This window comes from Sarcophilus harrisii, chromosome X, assembly GCF_902635505.1.
Source record: "Sarcophilus harrisii chromosome X, mSarHar1.11, whole genome shotgun sequence".
Classification (NCBI taxonomy): domain Eukaryota; kingdom Metazoa; phylum Chordata; class Mammalia; order Dasyuromorphia; family Dasyuridae; genus Sarcophilus; species Sarcophilus harrisii.
The window spans coordinates 72,634,920-72,650,815 of record NC_045432.1 but is presented as its reverse complement, the minus strand read 5'-3'; the positions used below and the strand labels follow the sequence as shown (position 1 = coordinate 72,650,815).

Here is a 15,896-nt window from a genome sequence, read left to right as displayed (position 1 = left end):
AAATGTGGCATCTAATGGGAAATGGCACATATTATACTGCCATTGGATGGATTAAAAAAAATCTTCTTCCAAAGTGTAGTCAGTTTGTATATCTAGAATATTTGCAGATCAGACATCCTTCTGACTTTTAGCAGTTACATTTGGTGGGGAAGGCCTAAAACCTCCGGGAGGGAGGAGTCCCTTAATTGGAGCTCTTGGAATGAGGGTTAGCCTGTGTACTGGTTTGACTTAGACATCTTAATAAATGGCAGAAATGGTTCTATGGAATGCCAAGTAGTTGCTGTCTTTATATGTCTACCCAGAAACTGGTTCAGGGTTGAATTTAAGAGCAGAATTTCCCTGTTACATCTCTTCTGTCATCTGGTATGCATGTGACCAGTTTTACATGCTTTGTTGGTTTTGTTTTGTTTTGTTTTCAGGAGTATGCTTCTACTGTGAGAAGGGCAGTACAATCTGGAAGTGTCAACCTGAAAGACAAATTATCCATTGAATTGCATCGTAAGTAGTACAGTCCATATCTTCATGGTCCTTTCTGTCCCTTATTGAGTTGGCAATATCTTATTTTTCTGAACTCAATTTTATTTTTCAGGTTAGCATTTGTTCCTTCCTCCTCCTCCCACTCTACCATTGGGAAAGCAAAAAAAAAAAAAAAAAAAAAAAAGAAAAGCAAAATCTGTTACAAACATGTAAATCAATAAAGCAAATTCCCACATTGTCCATGTCCAGAAAACTAGACTTCACTCTGTATTCTTGAGTTCATCAGCTCTCTCTGTATCTCCAGAGATGGGCAGCATGTTTCATCAGGAGTCCTCTGGAACTGCAATTGATTGTTGCAAGACCAGAGTCTTTCAAAATCGTCTTTATGGTATCGTTGTTGCTATGTACATGTATTGTGTTCCTGGATCTGATCACTTCACTACTATGAGTCTTCCCAGGTTTCTCAGGAACCATCCAAGGAGCAACATAGCTAAAAATTGGGAGAGTTAATCTATGTACACTGTATTTATGGGAGTATTCAGAGATTGAATCCCAAAGATCAGATGGGTAATGCTCACTGTCTCCTCTCTGATATATTCACCCTTCTTGGTCCCTCACTATCTAGGGAAATAACAAATGCTGGCTTTTCTTTATAAAGATAACATTCCAGACCCCCCATTATGCTTTCCATAATGGCTGATGTTTCACTGAGCTGTTCACAGAGTCTGGCAAAAGTTTCCTTTGCATTTTGCATGCTTTTGAGAAATAACAGTCCAAGATTATGACTTTGTTTACTCTGTAACAGAACTGAAGAATCAAACCCATAACTGTGGGCTCTAACACTATACTGGAAGCATAGCTTTTTTCTTCATACAAAATACATAATTGCAAACATCTCCCCCTGTGGTGATAAATATTCTAAATTCAAAAAAGCCTCTATTAGTTTAAATGAGTGGGATAGACCACTTGGAATAACATAAAAATTCAGCATTTACATTAATATAAAATTTCCCACAGAAAATCACAGCTTCACAAACTATTCAGTCTTCAACCTTTAATTGGGAAATTCAGCAACTCTTAGTAGAGTTTGGGAGTTGTGAATGTCGCCTGGCATTTTTCCTTAGAGGTTACAGGTTATATAACACAACTCTAAACAGCTTTACTGTTAAAATAAATGATAGCATTCCCAATAAAATGCAATGTACACACAGAAACACTACCCTCCCCCATACACACACATACTACTCCCCCTACTCTTGTTACCATGAAGTTGCTTGTTACTGTGGCCTTAGGAGGCTAATAATTCGTTGAAAAGATATCAAGATTAAGCTTTTGTGTAATTGTACTTAGCTGACGGACGTCATGGAATTGTGCGTGTGGATCGTGTCCCATTAGCCTCTAAGCTGGTTGATCTGCCCTGTGTTATTGGAAGCTTAAAAACTATCGATAAGAAAACATTTTACAAGACTGCAGATATTTGCCAGGTATGGATGGAATGGTTTTTCCTGATATCAATTAGTTCTCAGGTCTTTTGCTTATTCCATTGTATTTGAGGACTAACCACTTGCTATCACTGATTTCTAGGCTAAAGACACAAGGATGAGATTTCATGCTTCATTTTGGTGTTTTGAGACTTAACTGTTCATTCCCATTACCTTTGTCATGTAAACAGCTTGTGGAGTGTTGAACCTCTTGTCATTTGTAATGATTCATTAATTGAAAAATAGGAGCAGCTGGGATCTTCTCTGGCTCCTTCTGCTGAAGCAACCTGCAGTTGACCATACAGGTATATAGACTGGCTCTTAGTCATCATCTCTGCTGTTGATTTCTTGTTTTCTTTGTAAATCAAAATGCTGGGATCAGTTTTCCAACATACTTCCTCCTCTACAGTGGTAAGTACTCTAGCTCCAAAAAAGCCATTTGCTAGATTCTATATTTATAGTGCTATCTCCTGGTAAAGTAAAATGCCAAGTACATTGCCCTCATCTTTTGTAAAGTTTTAACTAGTGCCTTTTGTTTTCACATTGGAGTCATTTCTGGATACATATTCCCAACTCCCACACCCTCTGAGCTTTTCCATGCAACAGAAAAACAGTTAAGCAAGATCATTTGCCATGGCCACATCTGATAGTGTATGCAACATTCCACCTCAGCTGTCCTATTTCTCTCCCCCACCTTGTGCGGGGCACTTTACATTTCATCTCTTTTCAGGAGCCAAAATTTGTTGTTATAATTACAAAGGTTTAGCTTTATTTTGTTGTGCTTTTTTCTTTTACATTATTGTAGTCTTTGTGTATATTGTTTTCCTGGTTCTGCTAATTTTGTTTTGCTTCAGTTCGTGTGTCTCCGAAATTTTTGCTTAAAATTTTTAGAGTGCAGTACTATTTCTTTACATTTAGACACCCCTGTTTGTTCAGCTATTCTCTAGCCAGTGGGCACTCGCTTTGTTTCAAGCATTTAGCACCATGTTTTGATACATAGATGTTTAAAAAATGTTTGTTGATTACATTTCAAAAAGTGCCATTAAGAATATTTTGGCACGCATTATACCTTTGTTTTTTGTTTTTTATGCCCTTGGGGGTATGTCCGGTTGGCAAAGGGTACACAAATGATTTTTCTTCTATAATCCTGAATTGATAGCTAGAATGGTTGAATTAATTCACAAATCTACCAGAGTATATTAGTGTCCCTGTCTTACTCCAGTCTTTCTAGTGTTGATTACTTAGGTCTTTTGGCATCTTTTCAGTTTGCTGGGTACAAGGTGAAATCTCAAAGTTGTTTCAATTTACATTAACTGTGAATTCCTCCTTGCTCCAAATCTTTTCCACCACATCCTCCACTCCTCCTTTCTTCTAATCTTTGAAAAAATGTAATCTCTCCTATCTTATGATTCCTTCCTTATTGCTTAGTAACATTCTCAGATATCCCCTTATTGCTTAGTAACATTCTCAGAAATCCCCCTGTCTAAAAGCCTGTTACTTGACCCTCCCTTCTACTCCCCTCAGGCTGTCCTCCTTTTCTGTCAGAATCTAATCACTGTCTCATTTTGCAACATGGATTCTAATCTTTCCAAGGTTACAGTGCTGTATTAATTGCCAAAGCTGACTGCTTTTTCTCTTTTTTTGACCACTAGCCATTTTTTTTTTTCGGTTTCCTTTGTTGTACCATATCCTTATGTCACCCTTTAGGGGGGTGATGGCCCCAAGGACTTTCTCCTGGACTTTCTTTCTGTACAATACACTCTAATCCTTTCTGCTTCTGACCATTAGCTGAAGTGTTCCAGATGAGATGACATCAGGAAAGCTTTGAAGATCTTAAACACTAGCTATTATTATTGTTAATCCACACTCATAGTCCCCCTCACTTCTCTGAAAAGAAAAGAGATTCTTTCTCCTATATCTTTAGGGCCAATCTTAGACATTTACAATTTATTGCATTAAGCTTCACAGATTGCTCTTTTTTTTTTTTTTTTTTTTTCAGATTGCTCTTTCTAAAGCACATTGTCATTTCTCAAGAAATTTTAGTGGTTCCCTCTTGCTTCTAGGTTACAGTACAAAGCTGACTTTTGGAACCTTTCACAGTTTGGCTCCAGACTACCCTTCTTCCAGGCTTGTTTCATTTTCTTTTCCTTCATCTGCTTTGCATCCCAGACAAACTGACATTGCTACTACATAGGCTTTACTCCCTGCCTAAAATGTGCTCCCTTCTCACCTCTTACATTATGAGAATCCATACCTCCCTTCAAAACTCACTGTAGCCTTATGTGAGTTGAAGAAATTTTAAAATGAGGGAGCTTAATCACTTTCTCCCATTCATTTCAATTCCTACATGGGCCTCACAGACTCATTCCAAATGCATGATTTTGTAACAGTTCAACATCCAAACTGGGGAAAGCAAAAGAGAAACCCTACATACCAGACTTACACATCCAATTTTGATTTATTAGAGATTGAGGGGAGTATTATGATCTGGCAAATCCACACCTATTTTGGTGGAGTGGGAGGCTAACCCCTATGTTGGCTTCCCAGGTTTTGATATGGTGACTGGTAAGGAGCAAGGTGTTACCTGCTATCTCCGTTTCCAGATCTAGGGTTTGGGATCTTTGTTTGATGAAGTGACAGTGTAGGATCCGAATATTCCCTCAGTTAACGAGAGGGATGTGGCGAATTTTATCTGTGATCCCAGGTACTGTGGGTCCAGGTAGGTATTTACCTCTGAAACCATAGGAAAGAAAAGGAGACTTTCTTTGCTGGGTTTTTTTTTGGGGGGGGGGTGGAAGAAAAGAAATTCAAAGGCAATTAAAGCTCCATAGGGATATGGGGAAAATAGCCAATTAATTTAGGCATGAGTGTCAGGAGTATGGCCTTGGATTGTTCCCTCAAGTGAGAACCAAAGACTTCTGCTACGGATGCTTGTTGTTTTCTTCCCTGAGATTCTACATAATGTTAAGCCATTTTCTGTAGGGGAGTAGGAAATAAGCTTCTCGTACACAAAGGTCCTACCATAAGGGGAAAAAGACCCCTATTGCTAATAGACCTGTGTAAAAATGTGTGCATACCTATGTATTTGCAAGCTATAACAATTAGTTTACATTCTTCCATAGAAGGATGGCGTGGTTAGAAAATGTTGAGAAACATAGTCTAATACACATCATAAAAAGTTATAGAAAGCACACACTAGGCACTAAGAAATGAATCACTGTGGTTATAGTGGAAGGGGCCCTCCAGCAAAAGCAGAGTTTAAGTGCCATCTTGGTAGAAGGTCTGTTTGATCCCTGCCAGTTATTGACACCCTCCCCTCTAGAAATTATTTTGAATATATTTTGTATTTAGTTTTCTTTACACGTGTTACTTCCTTCCAAAAGAATACAAGTTCCTTTAAGTCAGGGGCAGTTTAGTTTTTGTCTTTTTGGTATCTGTTGTTTAGCACAGCACCTGGCACATAATACATACTTAATAAATGTTGGCTGAATCGAACTATTGATTTAGAGCAGCTTTCCATATGGTTGTTAATATTTTGAATTTTCTTGATAAATGTTTATTTCCTATGATTACTATTTGAGGGAATGGTTCTTGGTCTGTGTTAATTCCCTATATAGCTCAGATAACCAGATTTTTATCCGTGATCTTTGATTCAATTGATTTTCCCCAATTGACCATTTCTTATGCTAAATTGTATTGATATTGTGTACCAAAAAACCTCAAAATTTTATGTCATTGAACTTTTCTATTTCATCTTTTATGATCACCTTTATCTTGCTTTTTAAGAATGCTCCCCTTAGCCACAGTTGTGAAAGGTACCTCTTCATTTTCCTCGAAGTTTTTTTTTATGTAACCTTTTACATTTAGGTGTCTTTTTGGTGTGAAGGGTATAGTGGTCCTTTGTTAAAATCAACACCCCATGTCTTAATCAAAGCAGCTTTTCTAATTTTTTTTTTGGGGGGGGGTGCTATTTATAGATGCTTGTGAGTACTGTGGATGGTGATCTTTATCCACCTCTGGAAGAACCAGTTGCCAGTAGTGATCCAAAAGTAAATAAGAAAAAAGATAAGGATAGAGAGAAGAAATTCATCTGGAACCATGGCAGTAAGTGAGAAACTTTTTTCTTGTCCTGGTCTCCTTGTTACACCTCCTGAATCTTTGCTAGTGACTCAGACATTTGCTCTAAGCCTAAACCCATTTAGGCTCTTAGCCAGAGTTTTAAAAGGGCCTGAGCTTGAACCTATGACTTTGAATTCTAGCACTTACCTCTTATATATAGTAGCCTTCTGCCAAGTGCTGTAATTTCATAAAATCAGCTTGTGTCACTTCTCAGGTTCTGTAGGATGAGTTTTCTTTTAATCAAATCTATTTAGACTGTTGTCTAAGCAACAATTAGACTGATCCATGTTCCTCCATTTTGTTTTAGTCACTCTGCCACTGAAAAATGTCAGAAAGAGACGATTCCGGAAAACAGCCAAGAAGAAGGTAAGTTCTTACTTTATATAGGTTATTGGTTTCTCTGCCAGGTGGCCTTAGCAGGTGAAGATGGGCAAAGGTATCAAGAGGAACTCCGGCTCGAGTGGTTTTTTGGAGATTTGGACTGTGAGATTTACACACGGAAGGTACCACAGCGTGGTCTCACAGTAAGCCCTGGACTGAGCATAGCATCAGTAGACAGACCGTCTTCTATTCCCACCTGCCTCATCCTTATAGATTTTAAAGGAAGCCCCTGATAACCTGCTAAAGAACAAAAGTATAATTCTTTAATTAACCTCCACCAAAAAGAAGCAATTACGGAGGCAGTCGGAGTCAGAGGCTATATAATATTGTTTGTTCATTGTTTCAGCATGAGTTAATAGTTCATTTGAACTGAATAAGCTGGGAAGGGAATGACTGCTTTTTATAAATCTTCCTCCCAATTTGTCTTACTGAAAAATGACCTCACTATTTTAGATCTTTCAAATAACTCCTAGGAGAAAGTGTTCTATTCATCAGTGACTTTGCAGTCTGTTTATCTCTTGTTTCTGCTATTTATTGCAAAGGCGATGTTGGATTGCTACAATATATAAAAGCAATATCAGACAATTAAGTCTCTGTTTTATAGACAGTTGTGTGCTGTTACTGAGTCTTCTTTTTGAAGTTTTCATTTCAATTTGTGGCTTGACATTTTGGTTATTCTGGAGATAATTGCTTAAAATAAGATTCTAGGGAGAACATGCAGATAAGAGAGTTGCTTTTTATCAGAACGTTTCTAATAACAAAGATGGGCAGCTAGGTGACACAGTGGATAGAATGTTGGGCCTGGAGTCAAGAAGACTTGTCTTCATGTGTTCAAATCCTGCCTTAGACACTTGGTACCAGTGTGACCGTGGGCAGGGGCAAGTCACTTAACCTGTTTGCTTCAGTTCCTCATCTATGAAATAAGCTGTAGAAGGAGATGGCAGACCACTGTAGTATCTTTGCCCCGAAACTCCCAAATTGGGTCACAAAGAATCAGATAGGACCGAAACAACTGAACAGTAAAAAATAACAAAGCTGCAAGAAAAAGAAATCTGGGGATTGGAATCTTCAAGCCAATTCATTTCTCAGTAGCTACGAAGGGTGCAGGCTCTTGTTGTAAAGGCAGAGCAAATGTTTAATAATAGCTAGACTTTAAAGGGAGGATGCTTAGAATCAAAACTGCCATAAAGTTTTAAGATAGAAAAAAACAAGCTTCTCAATTCATGTTGTGTTTGCTGGAGGAAAGCTCCCATATCCTTTGCAAGTTCAGGGGCTGGAAAAAGACTTCATTTCTTGCTGCTGAAGAATGCTGGTCATTCTGGTGACTCTTCCTGCAAGAGCAGGCTCTTTCCTTCCCGCTACGGGGCATTTAATGCTGTTATTGTTCTTTGTCTCTTCTGGCCCAGTATATTGAATCTCCAGATGTGGAAAAAGAAGTCAAGAGACTGCTGAGTACAGATGCTGAAGCTGTCAGTACTCGTATCCTTTGATATGCCAAAATTTGAAGCCTGGGAGATTCTCTGGGCCTGTAAATTTGTTTTCTTCATTTAGCTAGCTGAAACCTGGATAATCAGATTTGTTTTGTGTTGTGTGGGGGGCCTCTGTTAACTGCTGTTGGTGCATTCTGCTATACTAAGAAGCTTGGCACAGTTGGGCTGAGGTCAGACCTAATTAAGTAATGCTTGACTTAGAGACTCTTCGGAGACCTTGGATTCTCTCCCCTTCTCTTGCCTTTTCCTTCATTGCACCTGTTTTCAGGTTGGGAGGTCATTGCTGAAGACGAAACTAAGGACAACGATAACCATGGCTCCCTGGCCAGCCTGGACATCTCTCCAGGAATGAGCGGCCATAAACAGGGCCATAACTCATCAGGTACTGCATTCCTCTAAGCAGAGCTTTGCTGGAGATGAGTTTCTGACTGTTAGTTAAGGAGGTTCTTGTTTGCATAGGATTTCTGGGCCTCCCTTCAGACCTTTCTTAGTGACTTGCTCTTTGGTTTGGGATTAGTATTCTTAATCCTTAATTACTTAATGTGTGAAGAAGACTTTTCCTAACTTTTGTTTTTGAGGAGCACACTGGTCCGCTGTGCACAGTCACTTACACACTAGTGGAAGGTGTGTGAAATGTTGTGTTTATTTGCTGTTTCCTCTTGTTTCATACTAGCTGAGCATGATGAACTTCGAGAGATATTCAATGATATCAGCAGCAGCAGTGATGATGATGATGACCAAGATCACCATGATGATGAAGATTTAAACATCATTGACACCGAGGAAGATCTGGACAGACCCTCACAAAGCACACTTGATGAATCTGATGAACAGCGCCAAGAAGATGAGAAAACAAATGATCTTGGTAAGTCCTAAGCATAAGGGCCAGCGTTGGGGATGCTCAGATGAGTATCCGGCAGTTTAATCAAGTGTGTGGCAAAGCTAGCAGGTCATGATCGTGCTCTACCACTGATGTAGGATAGAATAAAGGGAAACCAACTTTCTCTTAGTTCAAGGACTCCAGAAACAGATTGATGAGATGAAGGACAAGCACCAGGAGACTCAGGATAGAGCAAAACGCCAAGAGGACCTCATCTTCAAAGTGGAAAATCTGGCCCTCAAGGTGAGTTGTGATTGTCCCTCTAGGTGGCAGCACTTTTTCCCCCCTCTCATATTTTCCTGTATTTGCTCATCAGTTTCTATGGAGTGCCCTCTTCCCCCAGAAGTGAAGCTGCTGCTGCTGCTGCTGCTTTTCTTATTTTTTTTTTTGCTTTTGTTTACCCAGCATCTTTTCACAGAGTAACTCTCATTAATAGTTGAATTAAATTGAGGCCGTGTTTACAAAAATTATACACATCACTAGTCATTTCTGGAAATAAACACCTCTTCCAAATTAAAGGTGCTTTCTCCTCTCTGCTCCATCCTCCCTACCCACCACCCCTCTGGAATGTATATTTTAAGCCTGGTTTTTTTTTTTTTTTTTTTTGGTCATTGTTGGTTTTTCATTAGCTCAGCATAGCTTACTTTGAGTGATTGTTTTATTTATATATTGCCATCATGGGTATGTTCTTTTGGTGCTGTCTTAATTCAACATGCATCTTCCCATATTTCTCTGAAATCTTCATGGTCACAGAATCACAGAAAACTGTCATTCCTTACTACACAGTAATATTCCTTTACCTTTCAGAAACCACAGTTTGTTCAGCATTCCCCAACTTAGGACACTCGCTTTGTTTCTAGTTCTTTATTTTTCCCCACTTCTCTTATTTTTTTATTTATTCTGTGCAGAAACTTTTTAAGTTTTATGTAGTTGAAAAGGTCTCTTTTGCCCTTAAGAATCACCTCTATTCCTTATTTAAGGAATTAATTTAGTTAAGGGATTATAGTTATAATTATATAAATAATAAATAATATAGTTATAATAGTTTAATAGTTAGAAATTAAGAGTTCTCTCCTGACCATGATTCTGAAAGTGTCTATTTTTCTGTGACCAGTAATTTGCAAGCCCTTTATATAATTATAATTTATAATATAATATAAATATAAATTATATAATTATATGTATTGAATAGGGATTTCTTCCCCTCAGCTTAGTTCCCTTTCCTGATTTTCATCTGTTTCCTTCTACAGCAATTTTGGGCAATGTTAACTCCAAATTACCCTGAAATCTGCCCTTGAGACTCTTATCCACCCTCCATCTTTTCCTTTAAAATTGGGACACACCTAAAATCTTAAAAAAGCATTTTGAGCATCTAATATGACTGTTTTAGAGGAAGGAGGCAACTGGCTTAAGATATATTTGTGTTAAATACCATGTGTGAATCTAAAAAGCAGGGATTAATCAGAAATGATTTAACTTTAATGAAGAATCCTGATTCTCAAGTCAGTTTGGATTTATCATATCCACAGAAAAGCACTGTGGTATTTTAAAAAATGCCTGTATATGCCATCTCCTTCTCTTGGCATTCATTGCGTACATTGGAGAGCCAAGAATCGAATTTATTTTTTTTAACTATCTTCTATTGCATGCTTGAGCACAGATGAATAATTTGGTTTTTATTGTGACATGTTTAGCAAGTTTCAGTGAAAGGAAAATTTGTTATTGAAGCTCCTTATCTCTGAGCCTGGAGTAGGCTTCCAAGCCAGCTCCCATCTGAAATGGGGACAGATGGAGAAGTCCATCTTCATCCTTGGTGAGGCCGTATTTTCTGGCTGATCACAGAATGTGACAAATTTGGGCTGCTGCCCTTAAATGAAATCTATTGTATTGAGGTCACTTATGTGAAAGGACAGAATGGATTGGCAATTTCCTGGGTATAGGGAGTTGCTGGTGAGAAAACTGCCTCTACCAGGATTGAATTGTATCATGTCTGCGGCTTTCTCTGCAGACCACATTGCTGCCTAGAGCACTAAGATGTGAAGTGACTTGACTAGAGTCATACGTCCAGTATATGTATCAGAAGCAAGCCTTTCTAACTACTTATTATAATGTTATGTAAATTTAGTCATTTAAAAAAATTATCTCTGTAGCTTTATTATTTATTTGTTATTATATGTAATATTATTTGTTATTATTATTTATTAAATGGTTCTCACACTTTTTGGTTTTATAACCCCTTTACACTCTTTAAAATTATTGAAGACTTTCTTTCCCAAAAGAACTTTTGTTTATATGAGTTATATTGATTGATTACCATGTCAGAAATCCCAAATCTTAATATTGTAATGAGATCCCCTCAAGGCTCTAAGTGCCCTGCAGGATTTCCCAGACCACACTTTGAAAACCTCTGCTTAATAATAATATTAAAGAATGATAAGATTTCACTGGGATGAAGGGCCAGAATGAGACAGCATAGAAATTTCTGTTTAACTCTGTCCATTTTGTTTCAGGGTTCAAAGTAGCCAAAGGATTATAGTGGTTCTGATACCCAGTTAGAAAAGGGTTAATAGGGGCAGCTAGGTGGTGCAGTGGATAGAGCACCAGCCCTGAAGTCAGGAGGACTTGAGTTCCAATCTGGTCTCAGACACTTAATACTTCCTAGCTGTGTGACCCTAGGCAAGTCATTTAACCCCAATTGCCTCAGCAAAAAAAAGAAAAGAAAAGAAAGGGTTAATAGTCTATCTGAAGGCACTCATTATGTAACCATTTAGAAGAAAAAAAAGAATGGTAGGGAGTTCAGAGCAAAGTGGTGCAGAACTACAGTAGAGAGTGTGGTTTAAAACACTAAATCGATGGAAAGAGGGAGCTTTTGTTGTATCCCAGAGTTTCTGCTTGACTAACTGCTTATAGAGTCCTTTGTCTCCCTCGGTTATTGTCTCTTCGTTGGCCCAGAATTCATTGCTTCTATCTCTTATTTTATTTTTTTATTTAATAGCCTTTTATTTACAGGTTATATGTATGCGTAACTTTACAGCATTGACAATTGCCAAACCTCTTGTTCCAATTTTTCCCTTCTTAACCCCCACTCCCTCCCCCAGATGGCAGGATGACCAGTAGATATTAAATATATTAAAATATAAATCATTCTATCTCTTATTTTACAGTCCCGTCTTCAGGCTGTGTTGGATGAGCTCAAACAGCAGGAAGAAGAAGAAAAGCAGCAGGTAAGGAGATACTCTGAGACCAAGAAGGGAAGCCTCCATCAGCGTGCCATTGCTCCCCATCTCATTTTGACCGCCTGACCCCATTGGAATGGGCAAGAACCCACGGTGGCCCAATCCTCCCTGAATAAGATGGCAGAAAGGGAGGTGTTTCAGTGGTGGATGGTGTGGAACCAGTCTGAGGAACAGGTAACCATGTGGACGAGGGCTACTGGCTATTTCTCCATGTAGCTGCGTCCTTGGACTGTCGTGGCAATTTGAAAGAGCTCCGTGTGGACCTGGCAAGGGTGAATTCTTGGGTTAGACTGGTTTTCACAACTCATTATGGGCTGTGTCCCCTTTTCCTGCGGATCACGAAGAACTCGGTCAACCCTTTCTTTCATCAAATCACAGAGCTCTCTGTCCAGGTTCAAGTACCCTCTAGTCAGGTGCTAAATCTTGTCATTTCTACCTGGAGACCACCCACCTTGCATCTCTCCCCTTCTTTCCTCTCAGAGGAGCACTGGCCTAAGTTAGGCCCTTACCACAGCCTTCTAGACTGTTTCAGTGATCTCTTAATCTGTCTTCCTGCCTCAGTCCCTCTTCAAGCTGCTCTCCCCACAGCTGCCAAAAGAATCTTCCTTGAGGACTTGTCCGACCATGTTATTCCCCTGCTCAAGGGTTTACAGTGGCTCACCATTACCTGTAGAATAAAAGAGATTCTTCCCTTTGGCAATTAGGGTCCTTCGGAGTTTGCCTCCGGAATACCTTTCCAGATCGATTTCAGAGTACTCTGCTTCACATGATCCTTATTTCATCCAAACTGGTCAAACTGAACATTCTCCCACCTTTTTCCCTTCGCAGAGTCTGCCCCATGCTTGGCATTTCTTCTTCCCTTCTCTGCTTCTTGGCATCGGGAGCGGGGCATCTTCACCTTTTTTGTTGTGGACCCTTTTGGCAATCCAGGGAAGCCTGTGGGCTCCCTCTCGCTATCATGGTTTTAAATGATCATAAATTGCAAAGGGAACCAGTTATGTTGAAATAAAGCTAGAACTTTTTTCCCATTCAAATTCGTGGGTCCCCTGACAGATATCTCGGGTGAAAAATCCCTGTCCTGTAGGAAGCCTATATTGAGCCCTTTAGGTGTCAGTATTCTCTCCCTTATACTGGATTTATGGACCTGTTCAAATATATTCTTCTCCATGTCCCAACCTCTCCTATGGAATATAAGCTCCTCAAGTTCTGTTGTGTTTCTCTCCATATCCACAGCACTTTGCAGTGTCTTGCACATAGTAGGTACTTTAAAATGTTTGCTGGATTGGTTTAAAGAAACCAAGCGTGATGGGGCTTTGGGAGAGTGAAAGATTTAAAACTCCATGGAGGCCTGGGACTGTTTGGGAGAGCATATTAGTGGCCTTGCAATGATTCAGCCTTTTTCAGGTCATAGTTTTGCTCAGATTTACAACCAAAAATAGGAAGTAACCAAGCACGTGAGCTTCTTGGAGGGAATAGCATTTGAACTGGGCCTGGAAGACCAGTGGTTTGGATGAGGATTATATTGTAGGAATGGGGGAGCGAGGGGGAAGGGGTGGCTGCAGTAACAGTTGTTTTGGGGCCCAGAGATGGAGAAGTCATTAAAGGGTCAGTTAGAATTGAGCAAAGCCTGGTCCATTTTGGTGTGTGTATGGTGTGTATGTTGGGGAGTAGCTGGAGACATGGCTGCTCAGAGAGGTAGGAGTCAGAATTTGCCTAGCTTTGAATGTCAGAATAAGGAAGTTTCAACTGAATTAGGCCGCCAGGAGAAGTTGGAAGCTTCTGAGCAGGGAGGCCACTTTATGATACCACAGTTTAGCCAAAGTGTTGAGAAAGGTAGGATCAGGAGGTGGAGAGACCAGTGAAGAGGCTGGCCTGAGCTAGTAGAGGATGGAAAGAAGGAAACTAACAGAAGAAGTCTCCCAAAGCTAGAGGCAGCAGCTCTGGGCAGGTGGCTGTGTCGAGGTGATGCATGAGGGCATGGGCCTGCAGATTTCCAGCCTCTGGGCCTAAGACAGCAGTGTCAGAAAGCTGAAAGGGGAACGGCTGCTTGGGGGAGGGGACGGTTTGTTTTAGACATGTTGAGAGGGAGAGTCCTGTCGTGCCCCGTTGAACTGATTGGCCAGCTTTGTGATTAGGAGCTGGAGTTCCAGAGAAGGAACAAGCCTGAAGATCTTGGAGTCCGAGTTGTCTGCAGAGAAGTCATGGAAGGTGACGTGGACGGACTCTCCCATTTGGGGGGCCTTGGCATTCCGGATACGGGTGACTAGAGACCCTCTGTGGCTGTTTTCCAGTAGGTGGCACACATGGCCACGCTTGTTTTGTAAGGCATGTTTTCCCTACTTGAATGTCATAGAGTCAATATTAGGCACAGGGATATTAGTGTTTTCAAATATCCTTGTCTCAGAGGCAGTACTTTTCGGTCCTACATCAGCATGGCAGAATAGCTCAGGCGCTGGGAGTCAAGAAGGGCCGGTTTGGTTTTCACCTTGGAGATTACTAGCTATGTGACTCTGGGCAAGTCACTCAGCCTCAGTTTCATATCTGTAAAATGGGAATAAGAATAATACCTATCTCACAGGGACGTTGTAAGCTCCCAAGCTCTTGTATAGAAAGCATTTCTGGAAATGTGAGCTCTCATTAGTACTGTTGAGATGTCTATACAATAAAGTCAGAACATCAAATAAGTTTCAAGCAAGCCAGAAGCGAGGCCTTGCATTCCGAGCTGGTGACAAGTCAGATAATGCAGGCAGGACCATGACCTCTTCTCCATGCTCCTCACAGCCTTGCAAAAAGAAGTGAGGGGCAGTAGAGGGACCCTAATTGTCTCTCATCTCCTGGTTTGGTCCTGTGGCTGCCAGTATCCCATCTCCTGTTCCCCTGCAGAAAGTGTGATCTTCTGCCCTCTCTTCTAACACTCCCTTCTAGCTCCCTTCTTGCACTCGCTTCTAGCACTCTTCTAGCACCCTTCTAACACCCTTCTAGCGCTCTTTTAACTCTTCCTTCTAGCACTCTTCTAGCACTCCCTTCTAACTCTTCCAGCACCCTTCTAGCTCTCTTCTAGCACTCCCTTCTAGCTCCCTTCTTGCACTCCCTTCTAGCACTCTTCTAGCACCCTTCTAACACTCTTTTAACTCTTCCAGCACTCTTCCAGCACCCTTCTAGCATTCCCTTCTAGCTCCCTTCTTGTACTCCCTTCTAACTCTCTTCTAGCACCTTTCTAGCATTCCCTTCTAGCACTCTTCTGGCTCCCTTCTAGCACTCATCTAGCACCCTTCTAACACCCTTCTAGCACTCTTCTAACTCTTTGTTCTAGCACTCTTCTAGTGCTCTCTTCTAGCACTCCCTTCTAACTCTTTCAGCACCCTTCTAGCACTCCCTTTTAGCTCTCTTCTAGCACTCCCTTCTAGCTCTCTTCTAGCACTCCCTTCTACCTCCCTTCTTGTACTCCCTTCTAACTCTCTTCAGCACTTTTCTAGCATTCCCTTCTAGCACTCCCTTCTAGCTCCCTTCTTGCACTGCCTTCTAGCTCTCTTCTTGTACTCCCTTCTAGCACCCTTCTAATACTCCCTTCTAACTCTCTTCTAGCACTCCCTTCACTGCCACCTTTAGAAACTTGCTTTCTGTAATCAGGGGCAAGATTCTCCCTGGGGTTCATGCAGCCTTTTGTAGATGCACTCTTCATTGGGGCACCATTTTTATGCCTGGTGAGAAATGAAAGAGACCATATAAATGCTAAATGATGATTGTTCTATTTTTTCCTGCAAGCCTGAGTTCTGCATCACATAAGTGAATCTAGATTTACGGATGAAATGTTTCTTCACTTCTCCTTTGC

General features: G+C 40.5%; 1 protein-coding gene across 10 annotated transcripts in view; it reads left to right on the top strand.

Annotated features, from left to right (window-relative positions):
* The window catches only part of TAF7L (TATA-box binding protein associated factor 7 like), a 29,390-nt gene that overhangs the window by 4,619 nt on the left and 8,875 nt on the right, over positions 1–15,896 (top strand). For 2 of the 10 annotated variants that reach the window (XM_023507140.2, XM_023507139.2), the window contains 10 exons: positions 420–498; positions 1,828–1,961; positions 5,936–6,062; positions 6,385–6,443; positions 7,859–7,937; positions 8,217–8,330; positions 8,622–8,813; positions 8,959–9,071; positions 11,993–12,052; positions 14,200–15,892. In XM_023507140.2, the coding sequence (XP_023362908.1) occupies positions 420–498; positions 1,828–1,961; positions 5,936–6,062; positions 6,385–6,443; positions 7,859–7,937; positions 8,217–8,330; positions 8,622–8,813; positions 8,959–9,071; positions 11,993–12,052; positions 14,200–14,331 (1,089 nt within the window). In that variant the 3' untranslated portion in view covers positions 14,332–15,892. Of the gene's footprint in view, positions 1–419; positions 499–1,827; positions 1,962–2,061; positions 2,264–5,935; positions 6,063–6,384; positions 6,444–7,858; positions 7,938–8,216; positions 8,331–8,621; positions 8,814–8,958; positions 9,072–11,992; positions 12,073–14,199; positions 15,893–15,896 lie in introns of those variants that run through there. The other 8 variants (XM_012553473.2, XM_012553476.3, XM_012553478.3 and 5 more) reach the window with 6 other exon arrangements.